Source organism: Denticeps clupeoides, chromosome 7 (assembly GCF_900700375.1).
Source record: "Denticeps clupeoides chromosome 7, fDenClu1.1, whole genome shotgun sequence".
Classification (NCBI taxonomy): Eukaryota; Metazoa; Chordata; class Actinopteri; order Clupeiformes; family Denticipitidae; genus Denticeps; species Denticeps clupeoides.
In genome coordinates this window covers 11443672-11468869 of record NC_041713.1, presented here as the reverse complement: position 1 = coordinate 11468869, position 25198 = coordinate 11443672, and the positions used below count along the sequence as shown (strand labels likewise).

The window sequence follows — 25198 nt, the reverse complement described above, 5'->3', positions numbered from 1 at the left end:
CTAGCAGTTCATCACTTACCTTGTGTGTTACTTACCTTCGGAGTTACTGTGTAGAAGACCCACATGTTGGATGTCTTTAATCAAAGATTGTGGAAAGTGGAAGAGAGCGTGAGGCGTGGAGCGCAGTGTTGGGACGGGTTAATTAGATATTATGAGCCCTGCACGTGATGCTGGTGGTTAGGAAATACAAAGGCTTTCCATAGTCAACAGGTTTTTCCATTGGAAACGTCATCTTAAAGGTTACTCGCTCACATTTGCTTACAGGGACTGTGAGTACATAGACCATTGACAAAGGAGGAAGAAATCATCAAAAAAAAAAAAAAAAAAAAAGCTGATTTAAATGGTAGAGAAAGGAAACATAAGTTTTATTGCACTGCTCCTGGTCACAATGCTCCTCAATGATCAAATGGTCAGTTTTGATGCAGCAAAGTAGATATATTCAGACATTTCCAAAAAATGGCTTACATGACATTTAGGCTCCTTAAAATGCATCCCAAAACACAAAAAGAGAGAAGCAAAAAGTGGCATTCGAGGCTTGGATAATAAAGAGGCTGTCTGTGTCTCGGCAGGAATAAAGTGGCCCGGGACACGTTGGGCGGTGGCGGGGGGTGTTAAATGCAACGTGAAGATATTCTCCGTCTCACCTGAATCTGGTCCCATCTCCCGTGGTGTTTTCAGATGTGAACAGGACGTGCCTCAGCGGAAGCCTTTTAATGCGATGTGATAGAAAATCCTAGCGTGAATCCACAATCCTGGCACGTGTGTGAGTGTGTGCGTAGTGACAAATATACGTTTTGTTCAGAGTATATGCCTCAATCAATGCAGAGTATGTCTGATTGTGTGTGTGTGTGTGTGTGTGTGTGTGTGTGTATGTGTGTGTGGAGCAGATGCATTGATCACAGGCTTCACTTTACAAATTCTCTGTCTCTCACACACACACATGCACACAGACATAAATACATATACTTGTCCATGTAGTCAAACACATATTCAGAAAAATATGTGTTTTCGCCTCACCTTCGTGCATCATGCACTATGTCACTATGAAGTGTGCATGTGAGTTAAGACAAAACACTCGGGTTACAGAGGCTAAAAAGTGGGAACAAATGAAGTCAGCAATCAAGCAAAGACCTTAAACAGATGCTGTTTTAATCCCGTCTGACAAAAACAGCTACACTATTACCCTGTCACTTACACACACACAAAAACATACATTCTCTCTCCCTATCTCTCTCGCACTCATTTTTCTTTCTCACATGTGAAACCTCTTCTCATTCTGTGCCACTTCGGAATACCACAGATTACAGTTCACCATAACCATAGCACCCACATACACACACGCACACACACACGTAGTTTGGACCTAGGGTAATATATTTGTAATCCATATTTAGATTTTTATAACATTTTGTTCTAATGCGAATAAGAATTTGCCAAGTAATGACCACTAAAATGTCATTTTTCATTTGGTCCCTGATAGGTCATGTCAGCGTGTGTGCGAGGAGTCGGAATGCTGTTATTGTGTGTCAGTGAGGGGTTCCTTGGTTAAGTGAATCCAACGCTGCTGGGCTGGTCTGTAGGAAGGGCTGTCACTCACAGAGCTGCTGCAGTTCTACCACATCACCCTAGAGTGAAATACTGAAATACAGTGTATAAATGATTAACTCTAACCTAATCACATGCTGAATGGCAGGATTATTTCAAAAGTGTTTGTGTGTATGTGTATACACACCCACACATGCACACATACATATCCTGTTTCATTAAATATATTTAGGTTTTCATTACAAATATTCCAGTGTCGTTCCATATATTCAGATTATCATTTAATGAATTCAGTTTTCTGTAATTATATATGATTTATTTCCTGACTGTATATGTGTGTGTGTGTGTGTGTGCATGTGTGTGTATGTGTATATGTAAATATGTATAAATAACCCTGGTCGGATTGGTTGGAAAGCAGTAACCAGTTTTACCTGCCGCTTGATGGAAATCAGTCAATTTACACACACTGAGGAAATACACGGTAACTCATTTGGCAGTGCGGCTCAAAGAGAGTGACGGGAAGAGGGAATCAAAGTGTGTTGTCATGAGAATCAGAGCGCGCCGAGACTGAGCCCGAGACGGCGACAATGTCGTCTGAAAGAAGTTGTAAATTTCAAGGACAACCTGTGTGGCGCAGAGCCTCATAATCTCGCCGGCTGATCAGCAGCAGGGACGAATCACATGCAGCTCTGCAGCGTCTTTATACGAACTGTAAGAGAGAGAGCGAGAGAGAGAGAGAGAGATATTGTGTGTGTTCGTTTGGGTGTATACAAGTATGAATTTTCTATTTGTGTATGTTTTGAGCTGTATGGTGCAAAAGCGCTCACCGCATTGGTATTCATCACACCACACCGTGTGCCCCTCTTCTAACGTCCTGTTCCTGATGCAGGGGGAAAACTGACACGTGAGAGAAAGAGAGAGCGAGAGACAGAGGGGGGCATACTCTTCCCTCCTCCTTGAGTGAAGGCACACCCACCGAGATTCTCTCTTCATCATGCGATTCTCTCTTCACCTGGTCGCTTTCGCTCCAACCACATCTTTAAATGCTGGAATTTGATCCAGGCTGATTGCTGTCAATTTGTGTCTGTGTACTGTGCCTGAGAGCGGAGCTCGGATACGATGGGGCAACAGGACAACAACAAAATCTCACACTCGGCTGCTCTTCCACACGCCTGAGCCATTAATTAGAATTAATGGCACTTGTCGAGCTGGATTTCTGCACCCCTCCTGCAGAGACTTCTTTAGACAATTCAATTTAATCTGTGTGTTGTGTAATTTTAATCCAAATTGAAAAAAAAATCATGTGACAAAATATATCATAAGTGACAGGTTAAAACATGATGATAAATTTTACACTTTTACAATGCCCATTGTCATAAAGCAGCTTTAGTTTTAGGTGGCATTTCACCATCGATGAGAAGGAACAGTAACTTTGACACTGAAATTACTGGAAACAATATCTTAACAATGTAGTAAAGCTATAAAGTTAACAACCTGTTGTTGGTTCCTGACATCACTTTCATGTGACTGTAGTAATGGAATAGAAACCTACCACAGAGGAGCTGTCCATGGTACCGATAGATCAGTGCTTTAAACCAAGAATATGATTGGGGAAGCAGTACCAAAGTCTCTTTGCACAGGTCCTCCCATCTATGGAGGCATGATTGATGCCTCTTGATGACCAAGTGTTCATCTGGATTGAGATCTGAAGACTGAATATCATATCATTCAATTGAAATTACAATAATATTGATGTGTGTGGCAAGGGAAGTTTATGGTGCTGCTGGATTTCTAAAGACCTTGCATTGTTCTACACACACCGACCAGATTTGTCCTCGGGTTTAAATAACAGTTAACAGCACTTTTGGCAACAGATGTACAAGAGTAACTGAGGGAATGTGAACTGTGTTGTGGACACATGGCAGAGGCAGGTTTAAAGTAGATGCTGGTGCATCTGCAGTTGGGGCCTCAGATTAAAAAACAAAGTGGTATGTTCATATGCGGATTACAGCCCGTTTGTGCTTGTGAGTGTGGGTGGAAAGTGTGTGTGTGTGTCATACACAGAACGAATTCATGTGGTGGGGATGCAATGTGAGGGGTCCTGTGTGTGTGTGAAGGGCATGGACTTCCTATCATTCAGCTGTCAGGACTGAGTCGGTGACATCTGGTGGGGGATTCACAGACCATAGCCTCAAACTTAGCTAAAATCAGGGTCTTATCCTGATCCCTGGACCACACACACACTCTCAATCTCACACACACACACCCGACACACAACAAGTAGGGTCAAAGGTTTACACTTCCATCTATTTCTCCATGTGTGCATCTCAGATGAGTTATGCCATCTTGAGCCTTCACAGTAAAATGCCTTAGTGTGAGCATGAGGGTGATACCTTCATTAACTCCCAGCCTAATCTCCCAGCCTGCAAACATTCTAATTACCCAACATTTGCATATGCACTAAATGCATCCAGTCAGGAGCCAGGATTTAGCCTGCTGGCAAAACAAAGGAGACAATCCTGTGAAACTTGATAAAGCACTAAATAACTAAATTTATTTGATAGCAATTTATTTTTAGCATTGTTTAGAAAAACCTTTAAGATTACAGCATGTGAAAAGCTATGCACTTGCCATTTAGATGTCTTTCACATGGCAAAGTGTTCAGAAATGTAAAGGGTGAACATGAAACCCACATTAAAAGTCATATGGTGTCTTTACAGAGTGGCCCTGTTATAAGTTGGGTCAGGGGACATACGAGGTCCGCATAGAATTCATAAATAGCGTTAGAATCAAGAAAAGTCCCTATATGGTCTTCTCTGACACATGCTTCTTGATGAATAAGTAATTTGTCCAACAAGTTTAACAGTTATGCATTGTTACACCTAAGAATTATTGCAATGATAATTTAGAATTTGAAAAGATTGTGTCATTATAAACCCCCAAATTATTAAATTGAATTAAATTATTTAAATCTTAAACAATAATTCCGTATTATGAGATAAGATATTGCACATGTACTGTTTAACTGCAGGGCTAAAATGTTCTGTTTCGTGTTGTTTGCTCAGAGATGAGATTGAACTGGGCGATCTTTATCAGAAATGAAAATGACTCTAAACCCCAAAAGATTGACTTCAGGTGGATTTTTAATCTCACAACCTTAAATTGGATTGAGCATCAGAACAAAAGCGTGAGTGCTGGCTCCCTGTTTTTGGTTTGGGTTAGAAATAACAGGGATTAAAGAAAAAATAATTATACAGTTGTTCTGTATATTCACAAGTTTAATTGTCCTGTTTTTTTTTTTTTTTTATTAGACATTTGCTGTGTATTTTGTTGTTCACAGTAGAACAAATGTTAAGTTAGTAAGTTACATGATTACAGCTTAATCTTTTGACACTTGTCCTCACTCAATCTGTTGCACTGCCTTTAATAGCATAGTGTACTGGAAATATTCCCACTTTCAGGCACAATCACTTTCAGAAACCAATAGAACAGGCCTTCATTTTGCAAGCAGGCTCCACAATTTAGGTGAACAGGAGATGCAAAATTTCTCCTGCCATGTGTGAGTGTGTTCAATTTCTTATTCGGTTTACATTACGAGCTGCACACTGTCTGGGATCCTGAAGAAAAGGGTATGGGTTCATATCTCTGACCCTGTCATGTCAAACAGTCATAAAACAGTCCTTGATTATGATACCCTGACACTCGTCAATTGGGGCTGTCACAATATGCAAATACTGGAAAAACAAATGGTCTAAATCTTGTCTTAACTGCTATTTTAATCTGCACTGATTTGATGTTTTCTTGGTGAATCAAACCCCCTTTATTTAGCTGCAGAAGGTAAAAGCAATTATAGGAAGCAGACCTATTAGAGTACAGGAGACTAATGTGAACCTTTTGATATTAAGATAATAAAGATTTGTGTTTGCCAAAGTTGAGTTTGGGGTTTGTCCCAGAAACATGTGTCAGTTGGCAATGGTGCATTTGAAGCCTGTAAAACTGGCTGCTGGCTCTTTTTGCAGTCTCGGTTTACACTCTTTTCCAGTCTTTAAGCTCTTGGGCGAGTGATCTGGGCATCAGCCTGAGACAGCAGAGGGTGGAAGAGACTGGGTTACTCAAGGAGGACTTTGTAAATCCTCAGCCAGCCATTCCAGGGTGGATCAATCATGTAATAAATGAAATTCATTGTCTTCACCATCATATTCAACAAAGGCTAAATTGCTAATGAACAGAGGACTTGCAAACTTGCTAGAAGACCTGGAAACCCGATACTTTGTTTGTGTGAGTCCCTTGCTCGAAGGTCAAGCAAGAGCTGATGAATCAGATCAGCCGTGAATGGGAATTGAGGAGTTAAAGAATTGTTGGCCCGTTTGGGGGTTGCAATCAGTAGAGAAAAGTTGATGGATTACACACATGTGACAGCCCATCACTAAAGCTGATCATGGGTCATAACACAAAACCGCATTACAAGGTTAGAGGAGCCGAACAGGAGATTCACATGGGGATATTGTTTACCAAGAACAAATGTAATTCTTCAGAGAAAGGACAGTGCAGGAACTAAGGGAGCAGCAAATGGAAAAAAAACAGTCACATGATGGCCAAAATACATACACTGGTATAAAACCAAAAATGAAATGTGCAATATAGACTGAAATATAGACAAAGAAAAGCCCATTACACAACAGGTATCTATATATACACAGGCAAATAAGTGAGGACAATCAGGGCAATAAGGTATGACAAGGCAAGACAAGGCAAAAAGAAGGACCAGCCAAAAGTCTGGACACTGGGAACACGGGGAACAAAAGTTACTTTGTTGTCTTGGTGCTACAAAAAGAACAATTGCAGAATTAACATATAAAAATAATTCTCTCTATAAACCAACCAAGTACTTTGTTGGAAGATGTGTCCAGAACCACTTTAGTTCATAGGGAAGGATTGATTGCTGTGGGTTTGATGTTGAGTTAGTACATTTTTCCTACCTATGCACTGTACATTGCACCAGAGAAGCAGTGATGTTAAATATTGTGGGCCTGGTAGTAGTTCTGAAAGGTAGAAAAAGTTATTAAATGAAAACTGAAGAGCAGTATTGTGTAAAGGGGGGAGGTGATAGAATAAGAAAGGGAGAGTGGTATGTACCAACAAAGGATGTGCTGACAGTGTGGAAGATTCCTTTCTGATTTAAAGCTCTACGCTGTCACAGTGACAAGGTGCAGCCCTGTGGACAAGGTGGAGGACACCAAAAGGATCAAAATCAGCTCAATAATATCAGCGACTGCATTCCAGTAACACAGAAAATCTGAAGAGAATCGCACTTTGACCATTCACGTATTTCTCATATGCATTATTTATATGTCTCACTCATTATTCATGGCATACGTTAAGGCTTGGCAGTAATGAAGTATATTTATCAACATAATAACACCAGCGATTGGAAAACTGTGACATGAATCCTGTGTGGGCATCATTTATTGTACCTGTCCATTAACCTAACGGTTCTATAAGATGTCAGGGTCTGCACCACCTGTCAGGATATACACGGTTTGTGTATATATGAGGTTTGTTCTTTTGTGCTGCAGTATCCTTGAAAGGTGGGTGGCAATGACCTTCATCACGAATCAATGACACAAAGCACATAAAAACCTGCAGATTAGTGAGGGTGGCAACCGCCAGTCACACATCATGATTTAAGATGGCAAATGAGACACAGTTTCCAACACAAATTGGCAGCATCAAGCTAATTTTGCTGAACGCATGCTGTACACGCCGCTTATTTCTAAAATGCTCTGAGACAATAAATCAATGGCCGAAGGCCTAGGCTGCTCCAATTTAGCCTTTTTGTCACAATGGATGCTCCCCCACTGTGCTGACGGTTCGCTGCATCTCACTGTTCCAAACAGGAGTGTTCTCAGGGACCTCCAAAGTGTCCTTGTGTTCAGAGATCCCTTCCTCAGCCTCTCCTCCACTAGAGGGTGTTCAACTCTTCTTTAATGACACAGGACAGCTTGCCGAGCTGCAGATCCACAGCGCACACAGAAGACTGCTCTAGAAAGGGAAAAGCACTCTAGTTATCTCCCCATTACTCTGTTCTCACACTCGTTCTTTTACACTTTGACCTTTGCAGTGGGAAAAAGGGTGTGACAAAGTGTGTGAGCTGGTGGTCTGCCTGGACTGGGACAGAACTTCATAAAACCGGTTTGGGGTGCCAGGGCCACAGTGTGACAGCTCCGGGAGCTTTGATCTAATCTGGTATCTCTGTTTTCTCTGGCCTGCTGTAAGTCAGGCAGAGCCAAGTGAGAGAGAGAGAGAGAGAGAGAGAGGGAGGAAGGGAGAGGTCACTGATTTGAAAAGAGCCCTACAAATTCCCACTGAAATGGCCTGACGAAACAACTGACATATATAAATTGGGGTAAAAGAATATGGGCCACCCTCCACAGCATGGGGAGGTAGTAAAATTAGAAACAAACAAGTTGCCTTCTAATTGTTCCTAATTCCTGAACTGTCACCTTTGGCTGATTTGATCATATTTTGGTAGGAATTGTTCCCGGTTAACTGTTTCAGAAGTGGTAGTATTCAAAAGTGTGACTTCATTATTGTATCATCAATTTTTCAGTGACACAATAAGGGAAAAAACAGCCACTGCCTCAATAGAGCACCTGACATCATTGGCAAAGGTGCATGCATATGTATAGTATGTAAGATAGGTGATGTATAGAGATAAGTGGAAATGCAGTGGACACGCAATATAAAGTTAAATGTAGCAAATTGAAACCGTTTAATATATTTTAGTTCCGTTCACTGCAAATTTAAGGATACCTTACTGTATGTTATTTTGGAAATGTCCTGTGTTTTCATCAGATCTGCCCAATAAGTCCATCCAAGGTTGATTTCAAATTCTACTATTAAGTGGTCCAACATTCTTAGTGACCTGTTTTGGTTCTGTCCTTTAGATTTTCCTAAGGAGGAGAGGGGATGTAGGTTGGAGAGGGAGGAATGGAATTGGAACAAGAATTTTTATTCTCAGCCCCCCTGCAATGAAACCAGTTCCCATGAGATGTAAGTTGAACTTAATGGGAACTTAATTTGATTTCCACCACAGGTTCAATGACTTGGTAGAAACCAAATGAAGAGTAAATCATTAACTGAATAAACATGCTTGTTCCGAGTAAGTCTGCAATCTGGGACTGAAGGCTTTCTACAAAATATTCTAAGACCAAGACCCATGCCAGCAGGAGTCTTAATAGATCTGAGACTGTGTGGTCAATGATTTTCTCTCGAAACATAAATAATCTTGCAAAATGTTCTGTGTGTGTGTGTGTGTGTGTGTGTGTGTGTCTGTGTGTGCAACACGTCACAATGACTCACTCTGGAACATGCTGCTTTATTTTGTATCCTAGGAAGCAGCTCATACATACACACACATGCACACACATGAACTGACCTTCATATATCCCTACATCACTGCTGATTGGATGTAATTGGAATGTGTGACCTATCAGATCTGGGCTCAGCGGATACTGGCATACTGGTTAAAAAGACCTGTTGAAATGAAGAAACTCTAGTCAAATAAAAAAAAAACAAAAAAAAAACAGAAGTAATCAGTTTACAGGAATTGTAAATGCCAGCTTGGGTAATTAGTAAGATAAAACCAGGGTTCATTATCTGCTGAGTAATTTTGATCATTTGATCAAAATTACTCTTTTTTTAAACTCAGCCATGTATGATTTACATGACCAACATGAAAAGCACATGTTCAGATGCTCAAATGTGTTCTTCACTGTGTGAAAACATTAAAGGGGTCAATCTGGCTGGTCCAGCAGTTTACCAGGTTCATTAACTTTCATTAACAACTGTTTTTTTGAAGGTCATATCATGACAACGCAAAGTGAGTTGGACAAACTTGCTGGTCAAAGCTGTTCTTGAAAAAATCAATCAAGATCAAACCACATTAACCAGCTTCAATGCTTTTGTGCTTTTTTGAATCACATTCAATTTGTTCCTATAGTTGCAGTGTTTTTAGCTGGTGGGTCAGCATGACCTGCATGAAATCACAATGACTTACTCATGAATTCTGCCCAAGGTTAATCCCTTTTCAACGTGGAGGTTTTCCATGTGTGCAGAAGGACGGGGGGTCTCAACTCTAGGGTCTGTCAAAGCAGATTGAGACATTTTTGCGCTATATATGAAATAAATGTTGTTTGTTTTTGTTCAACAAATTTGATCATCAAAGCTGGTCTTGGGTGGTATGACCAATGCTAGGGGTATGTATTGGACCTCATGATACATATCACGATACATGGGTCACAATACAATGATATCACTTATTATATATATTTTTTATTATATCTTTTATATATTTTCACTTTGCCTGAAATTCCAACTGCAAAGCTTCACATATTTTCAAGCCATGGCAGTCTGTGGACTTTCTTTTTTAGGGGAGGGTGGGAAATTCTCTGGGTAGACAAAGCATTGGAAATGGGAGGTAACCTTTTCCCTTGTGACAACATAAGGGGAGGGATTCCAGATCTGACTGTCTGAGCTGCCGCTCTGAACAGCGAAACAGAATGGCCCAAGGACTCTTTATACATTTCACCAAATCTAGTCACTTCAGTCCCATAGACAGGCTAGGGGAACTTTTATTAATGTTAAATAATCACACAAAGTGAAATTTTCATAATAGGGGATGTTTAATAATGTGGCAATTGCATATGTCTTCCCACATGAACTCATCTCTCCCCTGGTTCTGCTTGTTATACTCAGTGAGAGCTGTGAACAACTCCAGGGCTTTCAGTAGGTCGAGCTCCAAGCACCAGGAGACATGAGGTTTCATGGTCCACTTGTGTGAGGGACTCTGTGTGTTCAGTGGGGGGGCTTATTCCTGTCACTTGCAATCAGTCTGATAAGGTAAAAGAAGTCTCACCCACTCCATTCATCCCACCCTGGAGGGATAGCGGCTAAATGGGGAGCGTCTGGCCCTCTGCGATGGGTTTGGTGGCCAGTGACAGGGATTCGGGGGTCTGGGCCGCAGGCGTCGGATCTGACAGATTAAAGCGTAAAAGCCTGAATCTTCCTGACAGCATCTCACAGATGGAGACAGCTGGTGACATGTATTGATAAAACTACTGTCAGAGGAGTTCAGTTTTAAAGTGTGGGAGGCTGCTAATATTTCAGGAGTGACAACAGCAGCTCAACTGGTTCTCCTGATGGGGCATTTGTAATTGGAAAACTGTGTATTTTGGTTCATTTGCTATAATATAGAGATATAAATACAGAAATAAACTTTGAAAGTAGTTATTTGTTCACAAAATAATTCAATCATTTGACAGATTTTATTGTGTGCTGTCATTGAGAGTACTGCCTTTTCGTCCAATACGCAATGCAAAAATCATGTTGCCATTTTTATTAAAGTAAAACACATATTACATAAAAAGTGCAGTATAAAAATGGATCAGAATGGCATATAAATACCCTGGGTGTGTGCTGTAGAGATTAAGTTGTGCTGCAAAAAAAAAAAAAAAAAGACACAGCAAACAAACAAAAAAAAAAACATTAACAAATAAATAAATAAAAAGGCGAGAGGATTCCTAAATCCCCCATTCAATTGGGGGTGCATTACTCTCTGGACACCATCTGGCCTAGTTGACAGGGCAGTAAAATAGTGGTGGTGTACAGCTGCTGGACCAACACACACATGCACAAACACACACTTAAAAGGTTTGCCAGCATAACACTGAACTCACTCAACTACATATTGTTTAGTGAGTATGTTATATGCCTGAGCACACACACACACATACAGCTAAAAGGTCATTTATCTGAGCTGCACGATGTAGTACTAATTGCACTTTGGCGAATTTTGTGTGTCATGTCATGCTGCTTTTTTCAGTGTTGATTTTGTATGTAAAAAAGGTTATTACAGATGTGCCTTGTCTTTATTTGTCCGCAGGCAGTAGGGGTTTGAGATGGGCGTGCGTCTGGGCTGCTTGAGCGCCTTCTTGTGGCCGCCGCCGCCGCCGTCTCACCTCTCCTTCTATCTCCTGCTGCTGCTGTTGTGCTCCGCCCCCCGCTGCCAGGGTCGACCCTTCAGCACGGCCCATGAGCCGGCGGTAAATGTGGCAGTGGTGTTTAGCGGGACGGCCTACCAGACGGAGATCAAGGGGCGGCTGAGCCGTGAAAACTTCCTGGACCTGCCTCTGGATGTGAACCCGATCACTGTGTTGGTGAACAACACCAACCCCCGGGCGCTGCTCACACGTGTTTGTGACACTTTGGCCACCAACCGGGTGCACGGCGTGGTTTTTGAGGACAACGTTGGGTCAGAGGCTGTGGCGCAGATCCTTGACTTCATATCCACTCAGACGTCTGTGCCCATCGTAGGCATAAGCGGGGGGTCAGCTGTCGTACTGCCTCACAAGGTGAGACAAACACACTCTGCACAGTATGTGGGCAAACACAACTGCAGACAACATTTTACAAAATCTGCATTGTAACCACAGCATCTGCTATCCATCTTTCGCAGTGTTTGAAATAAGTTCCACAAACCTCTACTGAAAACAAAAAACTAAATAGGAATGATCCTAGTGTCAATTATGATGTCTAGGCTCCTACGTCTTTGTTCAATTTCTTAAAATTGTGGACAGGGAGAATTGTATTTTTTTCATCTGTGTAAAAAAAATCATCCACTGAATTTATGAATGAGACAGAGACATCTATGCCTGAGAAATATTAAAATGCACCTCCAACAGTGCTAGTGAAAAACTGTCCCGTAAAGCCTAATGAATACCAGCATCTTCACATTGTTTTAGTCCAGAATCATTACATACGCTGTGCCCTGGACAGCACATTAAAAGGCCAGAAGAAAGTAAGGCCTCCACTCAGTGCCGGTCATGCCCTAATTACAGCAATAATTAACAGGGTCATTACACCACACATCATTAGCTGGCTCTGTTGGCATGCCTATGCACTGTGACTTACAGGAAAGCAGATGCTGCACACTCCCTTTCTGTCTCTGGCCTGTCCAGGGGACAAACATGCTAAAACTAAAGCCAGAAAAGACATATAGATAGACTGATAGATTTTCTGCCCTTCACATGTTCACCATATTGAGTCACAGTCAAAAAAGACAGAATCATGATACAGACCTCACCAATGCAACACAACTGATTTTCAATAGACAATTAACACACTAATTAACATAAATTGTGATTTTCCGTTTTCTTTTTGTTAACTTCACCGTTAACACTATAAAAGACAAAAATGATGAAACCATTGTTCTGTTCCACTAGTAAATTAATCTTTCGGATGGTAGATTGCTGTTTAATATGTGGTGCCCACTAGATCACCCATTAGGATGCTTGAATTACTGATAAACCTTTTGGATGTCTGGTTTGGTAGCAGGCTTTGGCAGAGATGGCAACAATCCCTTCTGTAGTGCGACACTATTTCTTTCACCTAGAACACAACCTTTCATGATGATTTTAAAATGGGAGGAGGCTAATGACTGACAACTGTCACTAAGGCTGCTTCCTTATTCTGAATGAGAATCATGTGCAAGAAAAAAAAAGAAAAAAAAAAGAACAATGCAGGGTTAATGGACCCAGGGTAATGGACACACTCACCTGACTCTCTGTGATTGATGCCATATGCTTCTACTGTGATCTTTGAGGCAAACTGTTTTTAAGAGGCATTTATAAAAACAGGAAGGAAGAGGAAGGCTAGAATAGAGCTTGAGGGCAAAAGGAGCCTTTAATTACAGCAAAGTGTGGCTGCATGAGATAGAGGTCAATTCCCCATCCATACACCAGAACATGGTAATATGATGGCAATGGGCCATTGAAGCACTCCAAATTTCACAGGTGGCCAAAAAACAGCAAGTGGCCGCTTACAGCGTATGGGTTTTATATCTTTCATGGGAAATTGCTGCATGCCAGGGGCCCTTCCACCCACCCCATCAACAAAAGCAAACCATTTATTCACCCCAGAAATGTAAATGTGAGGAGGAACACTGACCCTTCTTTGCAGGAGAATAATCAGAAGAACACCTATTGTGTGTTTTTTCTCTATCAACGGTGCCTGTGCTGAGGCAAAAGCAAGAATGTTTCTGTATGCGGCGTGTGCATGCCGGTGCGTGGAAAGGGTGTGGATTTGCTGGCAGGAAGGAAAACGTATATGAGGTCCGGGTAACAACCCTGATTTCCATCGATGGATCCGCTGAGCTATTAATCGCATTTCTTTTCTGTTAAAGGAATTTTCATATCAATAGAGCCAGCAGGCATGATATTGGACTACCAATGCTCACTCTAACGCAATCAAATAGTCAGCAAAGCCTGTGGGGTGAGGTGGTCTTATATTGAAATTCACAAAAATCCACTTTGTATTGCAACATTGAACTGACTCCAGAAATGAAATATAACTGCTGCATGCATATATATACATATATATTTACTGCATTTATTTCCCTGCCCAATGCAGATGTATCCACTTAGTTTGGTGATAACAGGAGGGTAAATATGAAGTAATTTGTATTATTAATTACCAAAACTCATTTCAAGTGTCAATTATTCCTAACAAATGACAATTACAATCCTTTGTCTTAAAAAGGATTTTGAAGTCATTAGCCCTGTTAAGGTTGTTTGGTCTGGCGACGTGCTTATTAAATATTTGGCATGGAGGCTTCCTTCATGGCTGGGTGTCAGAAATCTTGGGTTGTAACTGATTAATGACACAATTCTTTCTCTCTCGCTCTCTCTGGTTCTTGGCCGTGAGACTAGAGCAAATTTGTGGAGGTCTCTCTCATCAGCAGATCTGCTGTAAATGGTTTAAAGGTAGAACACAAGCCCCCTATTCCCAATGCATCACTCCCAAGTCAAGCAGGAACTCCAGACTGGCAGCTTGGCCATGTGCCCTCTTGAATCGCTGTGATTACCTGTTCATTGTCTTATAGCCACCGATTATCTTGTAAATAAACCTAACTTGTGCATTGTCTTTGCTCCATCTTTCATCCTAATATGAAGTAATACATAGTTGAATGAGTGTTTTATGTATAGTTTGTCTTGCAGTTACACCTCCTACATAACATGTTGTGGTAGGCATGATAGTAGAAAACAAATCTCCCCTATTTATCTAATTTGCAAGTTCAAACCCCACTTTACTCACATCTGTCATAAACGTTACTTGAGGAGTGACTGAATGAAATTGATTGGATCTGACCCCCAGTGCAAGTATCTGCTGAATGGGAGTTATGTTGGATAATTGACGGTCTTTCCTTGAAGTTAAGCCATAAGCTATGGCTTATGGATCAAGGCCTGGGTTGGTGTGAATTTGTGTTTCTCAATCAAACGCTCAAGGCCAAAGATCTACTTGCTCTTTAAACAAGCATCTGTGTAGACACATACTTACTCATGTACTACACTTGTTACTGGATTATTCCAGTAGATATCCTGCCATATATTTTACTAATTTCTTCAGGCATTGCATAATTGGTAACTGGTCACAAAAGAAATCACATCTCATGCTTTGTTGCACCCACAGGTAGCCGGGAGGAGTTCCAGGATTCCTTTGACCCTGACACATTTGATAACACATTTAAAAAACAGATGCCCTTATACATGCTACCTTTCAAGGGTTAATCATGCAATAAGCCTTATGTCCAGCAATTACATGTCTGACTTGGACATATAATGATTAATAATTTCAGGCTACACTATCAATTTCACAGCCAATTCCTGCATATCTTTCTCAAAGGGACACATACTGAGACTCACCTTCAAAGGTTCTCCAAATGTTTGCAAGATTGGACTAAGCATGCACTGTCAGCAAAATAACCAATGTTTGCACCTTTGATTTCTGTAGGAGACTTTTGATTATATCCAAAAGTCATGCTTTGTTGCATTGTTCTTAGACTCATGTCTTTTGTAATAAGACATAAAAAAAATTTCCTCCATGCACTGGTCATTGAGAGTCCAGACTGGTCAGTGATTCACTTTTCTTGCACATCTTTCACAGAGCTCTGCATCCAATACTTACGTAAGTTAAGGAAGCGGCCCCGTAATTAGAAGGTTTCGAACCGGCAAGGTGCCACAGAGCAAAGCACCTTCCTCACACACTGCTCCCTTGCCTGTCATGGCTGCCCACTTCTCACCAAGGCTGATGGTTAAAAGCAGGGGACACATTTTGATTTGTGCACTGTGTGCTGTGCTGCAGTGTTTCACAATGACAATAAATCCATTTTCACCTCTGTTTTTTTTCCCTAGCATCCTCTGGTTAAGCAGAATGACTTGAGTTCTTGTTGTACAGCATTAGCAATTAGCCTTTGGGTTAAAGAGCTCAAGATATGCACCTGATATCTGGGAAAAAATGCCAAGAACTCCCATGTGTCAGGCTGTGATTGCATTCTAATGAAATGCCTATCAGAGATCAATGTATTAGTCAAGGCTGCTGTCGTAAGCACAAGCAGTATATTAATCAACATGAATCGGTCAGACTGACTAATGTGCCTGCCCTTAATGCCAAAAGGAGGCCAAAGTTTACCACAAAGTTACATTCTGAAGATGGCAGATCGGCTGGAGAGATGGATTAGAAATTTCTGTCACTGCTCATTCTACCCATGCATCCATAAAGACATGTTATTACCAGGCCACTAGTATCTCAGTAAATTAGTCATCATTATTGATTTCATTTAATATGAAAAAAAGACTGAAAGTCAGCGAAGAAACTCAGGGATCATCACTATAGACAGCTACAGCTTATTATTCTGTGACTCTGGGTGCTGTGTGTGGGGCAGGGTCATGGAGATTAAAGTCACAGTTCTTATAGACAAGTCTGCAGCAAAAGAAAACTGCAAATCCACTCCCTGTCCACACCACACACAGAAAGAGGTGTCAAGAAGGAACTCTTGGGCCCGTGGATGGCCTAGAGGTAAAGGAAGCAGATCCATAAGGTTCTGAATTCGAATCCCAAACTGCCAAATTACCCGGGTGCCTTTCATGGCTGCTCACCAAGTGTGAGGGTTAGAAGCACAGGACACATTTCGTTGTGTGCACCGTGTGCTGCGCTTGCTGTGTATCCCAATGACAATCCTTTCACTTTCACTTCACCTGCATGCAACACATGATCACGAGATGATCCACAACACTGTCATTTGTACAACCAGAAAGAAGAAAGTGAGTTCATGTGACGTGCAGCTTTTGCTGTGATTGGTGTAAAAAAGCCCTGTATTGTTTGAATTTACACAAATGTTGCATTGATTGGACAACCTTGAAAGGATCTACAGAATACATGGGTTGGACGAATCCTGGCGAGTTTAGTTGAGGAACCATTGAATGCATTCATACAAAGTGGCATGTTTGGCCCGACTCGGCGCAATGCCGATGCTACCACTATTACTTCTATTAATATTAATAACAGCAACAGGCTTCGTTCCACCTGTGATGCATTATAGGATTTACTAGTCCCAGTGGTGTGAGTGGCCTAAATATTGCAAAGGCAAAAAGTGTTTCACTGTTAGAACACAGAGGAGGAGCTGAACGCTCCCACAGGGGAGAGGACAGGGGTCGAAACTAAGTGCAGCCATCCCACAGTCTACTCTCGTAAACAAAGCATCTGCTGCCGCCGCTGCATCACCTGCCACGAGGACCGGCTCGGAACTTAGCTGTGTTGATAAGGCTGCCGTACTGGAGGGGCTCGTGGGAAACGGACTGAACAGCAGACAGGTTTTTTTTAGGCCGATAACAGTAACCAGGGGCTGGATTGACGCAGAAACTGGAGCAGATTTTTTTTCTTTTTGTCTTTCTCTTCTGCATCATTGCCCTTTTATTTTAAACCTGCTCCTTTTTCGCCTCACCTCCAGAAGCGTAATGAGACCAAATGACACAGATTTGAAGGTAGGACCACAATGGAGTAGCAAAGAGGAGAAAAGAATGAAAGCAAGGACTACAAGGAGCACGTCCTCTAAGATCATTTTCTTAGTAGTTGCTTGGATGAATGTGTCCATTTCCCAGTGTGTTCTATAAGATTACATGTCATTTCATTAACTGGATGACACATGAAAGTCGGCATGTTGGCACTGGCAACACTCACAATATTTCTGCATCAGGGTCATGCTAAAATAACATAGGATTTGCATAATGTTTTCTATTCTTTTGGGAACGATAGGTGGAACGAACATCAGCCATATCTCTGGCCTAGGAATCAAAGGGAACGTTGATAGAACTGGAAAAATAAATGGCAAGGTCTCATTGGCTCCAAGAAATATATGTAAACGGGACCAGTAATGCCCTCTAGGCCTAAAAAATGCCCTCCACAACATACATTAATTTTGCTTCCACAAAGCCAATTCTGCTAACTATACACTTGGTGCAAATCTGTCACTAGCATGGCTTAACATACATTCTGCACCCATCTGTTTAAAGGAAATGATTTTGCAGCCATTGCTTTAGCACAGTTAACCACCTTGATGCTTAAAGGCCGTTGTTTCGTCTAGACAACCATTTTTTTGTCTTTATTATATTACATTATATTACAATAACCACATTTTATTAAAAAAGGAGCTATCTATGGGTCTGATGTCTATATGCATTAAATGTAGCCCTATTATGAGCAGAGACCTGAAATTCCAAGATCCACAGGAATTATATCAATGTTTCCAAAATGCCCTTTCCAGATTGGCTCCTAAATCATCTTAAAATCAGCAATAATATTATGCTTGTGAACATGTGTCTATTTGAAGTTAATGTAATATTATGGCAGGGCATTTATTATGCAGTTCACCACCCTCCACACATACACACATGCAACGTATTTACATACGTCAACTAATACTGTACACCCACATGCTGGGTGTACTTTCCATATCCTGTTGGGTTAAGGACGAAAGCAATAATCCTATGCACACACACACACACACACACACACACACACACACACACACACACACTCATATATGACGTCAGCACACAGAGAAACCACATGTCACTTGGCAAATGCCATAGCGCAGTGCGCCATACTGTGAGACCGGGCACACACACATATGCTGTAAACAGTGCATGCACACATATACACACACTTGCTGCCAAGTGTGAACACACAGATTTACATGCTCCATCTGAGAAAAGTGTGGTGATCTGCAGAGTGTTCCGCCTTGAAAATGGGCCTGAACACCTTTGGTGTAGTTCGCTAAACAGACAATACCACAATCGATTACTTGTGAAATTTACATAAAATCAGAATCAGGAAACTTTATTAATCCTGAAGTAAATTGCTTATGCTACAACTGCACAGAGGGAAAGACATACAATGTACATACAATGTATGTACAAGACATACAACAAGTGCACAGAGAGACGGAAATACAGACATACTTATGAGTATAAATAAAAATAAAATAAAAATAAGCACTAAAAATAACATATGGATACTGATAACATACTGATACTGAGAGAACGATTGAAAATAACACATAAAAGGAATGATTATGTAACACATTGTAACACAAGTGAACACATATGTTATATAATATGTATATATATGAGGGGTCATGGCATGGCGGTTAGCGACATGGGCGCACACCTTTAAGACTTTGAATCCCTGCCTGGACATTGTGTGTGTGGAGTTTGCATGCTCTCCCTGTTTTGGTGCAAACTTCCTCTGGGGCCTCCAGTCTCCTCCTGCCATCCAAAGGTATGTACACTAGATGAATTGGCCACTCTGAGTTGTCCATAGGTGTGACTGTGTGATTGCGTGCTGGGTTGGACCCCACCCTGCACTCAGTGTGATGGGCTACAGCAGCCGTGACCCTGAATAAGACTGAGTAGTTGTGCATAGTGAGTGATTGAGCGAGTGAAAATTTCTCAATTTACATTTACAGCATTTATCAGACGCCCTTATCCAGAGCGGCTTACAATCAGTAGATACAGGGACAGTCCCCCCCGGAGCACTTTAGGGTTGAGTGTCTTGCTCAGATACACAATGGTAGTAAGTGGGATTTGAACCTGGGTCTTCTGGTTCATAGGCAAGTGTGTTACCCACTAGGCTACTACCACATTCTGCATATAAGCACTGGCCACTCAGTAAGTGATTAAATGTACTAATTATTTAGAGGACATAACGGACTGTTTGTCTTGGCTCTACAGACCCCTGGACCCCAGTTTTTTAGGGGCTCACAGAAACGTCCCTGTTCCCCATCACCTGGCCTCTGTTGTCCCGTTGCAAAGTCCTGGATGTATTCCATCTCTCACTCAGTAATTACAGCTAGGCCTGTCCCATTTATTTCTCCCTGTGTGTGTGTGTGTGTGTGTGTGTGTGTATGTGTGGCAAGAGGTCGAGTGCTTAAGATGGATGCCTTTCTTTCTGTGATGAGAAGGAGAGATGGAGGCACAGAGGGCAGCACGGCCCAGTAGAGAATAAGGTGAGGAAGGAGGCTAATTGGGGTTCTTGACCATTGTGGTGCTTAAATGTTTCACCTCGCTGTGGACGTACAGGGCTTTTTCGCCTCCGCTCTTCAGTCCGAGACAAAAATTAAACGTGAGTAGTGTTCTGTGCACCCTCATTCTTTGGGGTCAGATTATTTCGTTATGTGGGTAAACAGCTTTAGCTAAAGCCAAAAACAGCCAACTCATTTGGCCCACCATTCCTTGTGAGCTGTGGTTCTTGTTTTCTCATCTTCTGTACTGCCAGCGCTTTAGTGTTGAGGATTAGTGACAGTTCAGGACAATGATTTGTGCAAACACTTATATGTACAGCAAAATTGAATTTCAGCCTTGTGCCTAGATGGCGATGCAGGTGCTTTGTATATAATGTCTGGTTACTTTTGGACCGAAAAATAGACCAGAACCAGAAGATCACAAAGTCACAGGTTCAAATCCCACTTACTGTCTCCAGGGGGACTGTCCCCTTAACTACTGATTGTAAGATGCTCTGGGTAAATTACATAAATGTAAATGTAAATCTATACACAGGACAAATGTTTTCAGTGACATAAAATGTATTATCACAGGGCATTTCCAGGTTATTGTACTGAGAGCACATGGAATAGAATAAATATATGCAGATAATGGAACCTAGTAGTTTTCTTATGTATATTTTGTGTCATGGACATTTAATAGTACATTCTGTGGTTTTAATAATGCTTCGGCCACTTAAGCATGTTAGTTCACAGACACTTTAGGACTACTTTGGTAATAACTAAAAAAATGTTTTTCTCTGCAATTTTGAGGCTTGCCAGTGTATTAATTTCTGTAGAGAGTGTTGCTGTACTTAAATACACAGTTTTGTTTGTTTAAGTTGCAGAATGTGTATCAGCTAAATGCTTAATGGTGTACAAATGATGGACATATTACACATATAGGTATGAATGTGATGAGATGAGATTATTTTAAGAAATCGAACTGTATTTTGGGCTTGTTCCCCATCATGGGTGAGACCCCAGCCTACACCCAACCACCTGGTGGATTAAGTGGCAATGGATGACGAATAGGTGAGACCTGTTTGCTAAAAGAAGGCATGCAGGTAACATAAAAGTGTTTATGTTTATGAAGTCTTGAGAAAATTAAGGCCAAGGTGAGTCCTAAAACCTTTTTAAGGAGAGTCTGAAATGCGCTTGGGAGAAACGGGAAAGGCATGGCGAATTTTAGAGCAGTGAGAGCGTTCATCTGAAAAGCAGGAATATTTCACTTCAGTTCACCTAACCCACTTTCCCCAAGCTCCCGAGTGCACTGAAGGACAAGAGTCATGGTGTGTAGTAAGGGGCTCATCACAGTCCCAATGCTCACCTGTCAAGCAGTATCTACAGATGCTACCGATAAAGGGTTTTATATCACTATATGGGTTTATGAGGTGAACATCTGCAATTTTACACACTCAGTTTAAATGGAAAACAGTCATTTAATGAGCTTTGAGTATGAAGAGCCCAAGGAAACTATAAACCACATAGATAAGTTTGGCACAAAGCAGTAGCATTTGAGTTTTTGGATTCCAATCAGTCTTAAATTATTTAATAACTTTTTAAACCCACACTGTAAAAAAGTCATTTTCTCACTCACTCAGTCAATTACTGACCATAAATGTTTCATCCTACTCAGGGTCACGGCTCCCGGAGCCCATCCTGGGAAACTATTTGCAGGGCGGGGACTCACCCAGGCCAGTGGGCCTTGAAGATTTGAGGCCATGACATGCATTCATTACTGTACAATGGAAGATGCATTATACTATGTTTTATGCACAATAGTTTTCTAGAGTTTATGTGCATTAATTGAAGGCCATCTCTAGATCATAAAAACACATTGGTTATACAGCAGGTTATACTTAAATTCAAACGAATGAATGGGTAAATGGCCACCAATGTTTTAGATCAATGTTAATAAACAGTGACATTAATGATGCACATAAATAATACAGCTCTAACACAATTCCCTTTAAACACCTGGGTTCAGAACCACAGACAGCTCAGTTTGAGCCTACATGTGGACAAAATGAAAAATAACTTTTATTAGATTAATTGACGTGATGTTTTGAAAGGTTAATGAAAAGAATCACTGCTCTCCTGTCTCTTGCAGCCGAGGAGAATAAGATCACTTCCACAATAAACTGGGTAAAGCAAAAGTCCATATTGCAAAACAAGAAAGAAACGAAAGATGGGTCTCCAGTGGGAACAAAAAAAAAACCCTGAAAAAACTAACTCTCTCTGCCAAGATGGGACACCGTAAATTCAGCCTCTTTCTAAAAAAAAAAAAAAATGTAATGCACAAACAGTCCCCATTTTATTTGATTTGTGCTGCTGGTGCAGCGACATGGACAACTTGATCTTGTCGGCACCCTGTACATTTTTCTACTCACTTTAAATCAAGTGGTTCACTGCCAGTTGTGTTTTGCTGTGAGATGTGATTGGTCGCTCTCCAGAGTTTTAAGACCTGTACAAATGGCATCACGATGGCAGACAGAGAATACTTGAGCTGCATTTGCATGGCGCAGTTTGAACACATTTCACAGTCAGTCACAATAAAATATTATCCACAAGCCAACAGTGATGGGAACAACATTAACATGTGGTGCTGTAATGAAGCTGCTTTCAACCGACCAGCCACAGGAGCAGGGAAGCTTAACAGACAACCGCATAAGTAATGATGATTGGCTGAGGTTGAGTTAAACTTCATGATAAGCCAACCAGAGGCAGAAGTGGGCGGGTCTTCCATGAAACAAAAATACACACGCAAGAGAGACACAGCAATAGGGAGATCAAAAGTAGCAGTTTTACAGTAGAGAAACAGACATGAATTTTACCTTGTTGAAATTACTGGTAAGAAGTTGTAGAAGTTGTTACTAGTAACTATAACTAATGTGCTTAACACTGCAAGCCAATGAGATTACATTGTGTTCATTCGGACCATGCAGTAATCAATCCATTTCACATATAGCAAAGAAAAATCCTTTCACATACCTCTTTATCTTGTTCTCAGGGTGACGGCTCCACGTTTCTTCAGCTGGGCACCTCTATTGAGCAGCAAATCAATGGGATATTCAAGGTGATGGAAGAGTACAACTGGGACAATTTTGTGGTGGTCACCAGCCTGTACCCGGGCTATGAGCGCTATGTGGACTACATCAAGTCTTTCATCGACACCAGCTACTTCATATGGGAGCTGCAGGACGTTTTGACCTTTGACATGTCCGCTGATGGCATGAATGACATCCGGGCGCGACGTCTACTCCAGCAGATTGACGCCCAGGTTCTTCTGGTATACTGCTCCCATGATGAGGCCCAGTACCTTTTTAGCATGGCCAGGGGGGTCGGCCTGGTGGGCCCTGGATACATCTGGTTCATTCCCAGCTTGGCTCTGGGCAACCCCAATGAACCCCCGCCTGACAGCTTCCCGGTGGGACTCATTAGCATCATCAGCAGCCGCTGGAAGATGAGCCTGCGTAACAGGGTGCGGGACGGCGTGGCCATAGTGGTCAAGGGGGTGCAGAGCTACCGTAGGCAACGGGGCTACATCCCAGAGGGACACAACGACTGCCACAGCACTGTCAGGTCACCGGCCAACAACACACTCTTCAGGTAAGCCAGGGGGGGTTGATGAGGAAGGTGGTCTACATATGTCATGTACTGTAAATCTGACTGTCTCTAAAATATATGTGCACGTGATTTGATAGAAACCTTGTTTTAAAGTTCTTGATTATTGCAATACGTATTTCAGCACTGGAGTAAAGTGTAAGTGAAGCGATTGTCATTATGAAAAAATGCAGCATAGCACACGGGCAGCCATGACAGGCACCTGGGAAGCAGTGTGTGGAGACGCTACTTTGCTCAGTGGGACCTCAGTGGCCTCTTGCAGATCGGGATTCAAACCGGCAACTTTTCCATTATGGGTCCCTGCCCTACCTGATAAATACCATGTCAGCCATTTTTTTTTGTTTATTTCTCAAAATTTGTCTGAAAAAGTGATGTGGTCAATACAAATACATAACATTAAATACTTAAAGCAAGTGAGTAAATTAACATTGAAAAAAATCCCTCTCTGCATTTGGTGAAAAAAGTGAAAGTCATTGTTTTTGCCTTTGTGATAGATAAAGTGTCGTCTGCATTTAACCCATCACCTAAGTGATCAGTGGGCAGCCATGACAGGCGTCCGGGGAGCAGTGTATGGTGATGGTGCTTTGCTCAGTGGCACCTCAGTGGCACCTTGATGGTTCAGGATTTGAACCCGCAGCCCTTCAGTTAAATGTCTGCTATCTTACCCGCTAGACCACCATTGCCCCTATGGTGTCATATGATGAAGAACCACTAGATGGTGCAGTATGATTGTGACTCCAAATTATTCAAGGTCATAGGAACATCGCTCATTAATGTAAATCAAAATCATCAGTAATCAAAATTTCACTTTTGTAATACACACCTTCTTAGTAAAAAGCAAAGTCTATATTCAAGTATATTTCAAATGTATGACTACTCTCACAAGAATAATGACACCTTTAAAAAGAAAATATACAGCTATGTTTAGATACTGCTTCCTTGATATATACAGAAAATAACAAATAGGTTCCCAGATTTTGTATGCAGGACAGGATTTTGGTTTCTGACTGAGACTATTATGTGTAATGTGATTGAGAGGGACTGGCCAGACCTCCGCCCGGCTGCTGGGGTCCATTACTTTGAAAGACACAATGTTGAACGGGACCTATTGATCAGGCTGACAAAGGGCCAGGAACATGGTGCATATGAGCAATCTGTTTGCCCATGCAGATTCAGTGTATTTTTTTAGATGGACTTTTGGTGACAATGAAGTAAACCTTCTGCTGGAACCATGAAGGACACAGTTTCAGTGTAATTTGAAAAATGGGGTAAGGTAAGGCATCCTCAGATTTTACATTAATAGATAAAACGCTTAACACAATATATAATTATTTTTAAAATGGGAACAGCAATCCCAACCTTTTTTTAATAAAACGATATTAGTTAAGCCAGTGAGATTAGGTGAGGTTAGGTGGCTCTGTGGAGTTTGTTCTTACCAATAGATAGACTATAAGGACAGTTTTTGTCTGGAGAAGAAGAGTTAGAAAATGGATGCATACATGTGGGTTTTTGTAGGATGGGTCCATACTGTTAAAGAGCATTTGAGATAGGAAATAAGGAGAGAGAGAAATTGGTCAATTGTCAAATTTACAA

The 25198-nt window shown here is 41.4% G+C and overlaps 1 protein-coding gene across 5 annotated transcripts in view; it reads left to right on the top strand.

Annotated features, from left to right (window-relative positions):
* grin2ca (glutamate receptor, ionotropic, N-methyl D-aspartate 2Ca) overlaps positions 1–25198 on the top strand; it is a 64298-nt gene that overhangs the window by 5171 nt on the left and 33929 nt on the right. For 4 of the 5 annotated variants that reach the window (XM_028985499.1, XM_028985501.1, XM_028985497.1 and 1 more), the window contains 2 exons: positions 11489–11957; positions 22992–23590. In XM_028985499.1, the coding sequence (XP_028841332.1) occupies positions 11505–11957; positions 22992–23590 (1052 nt within the window). In that variant the 5' untranslated portion in view covers positions 11489–11504. Of the gene's footprint in view, positions 1–11488; positions 11958–22991; positions 23591–25198 lie in introns of those variants that run through there. The other variant, XM_028985502.1, reaches the window with a different exon arrangement.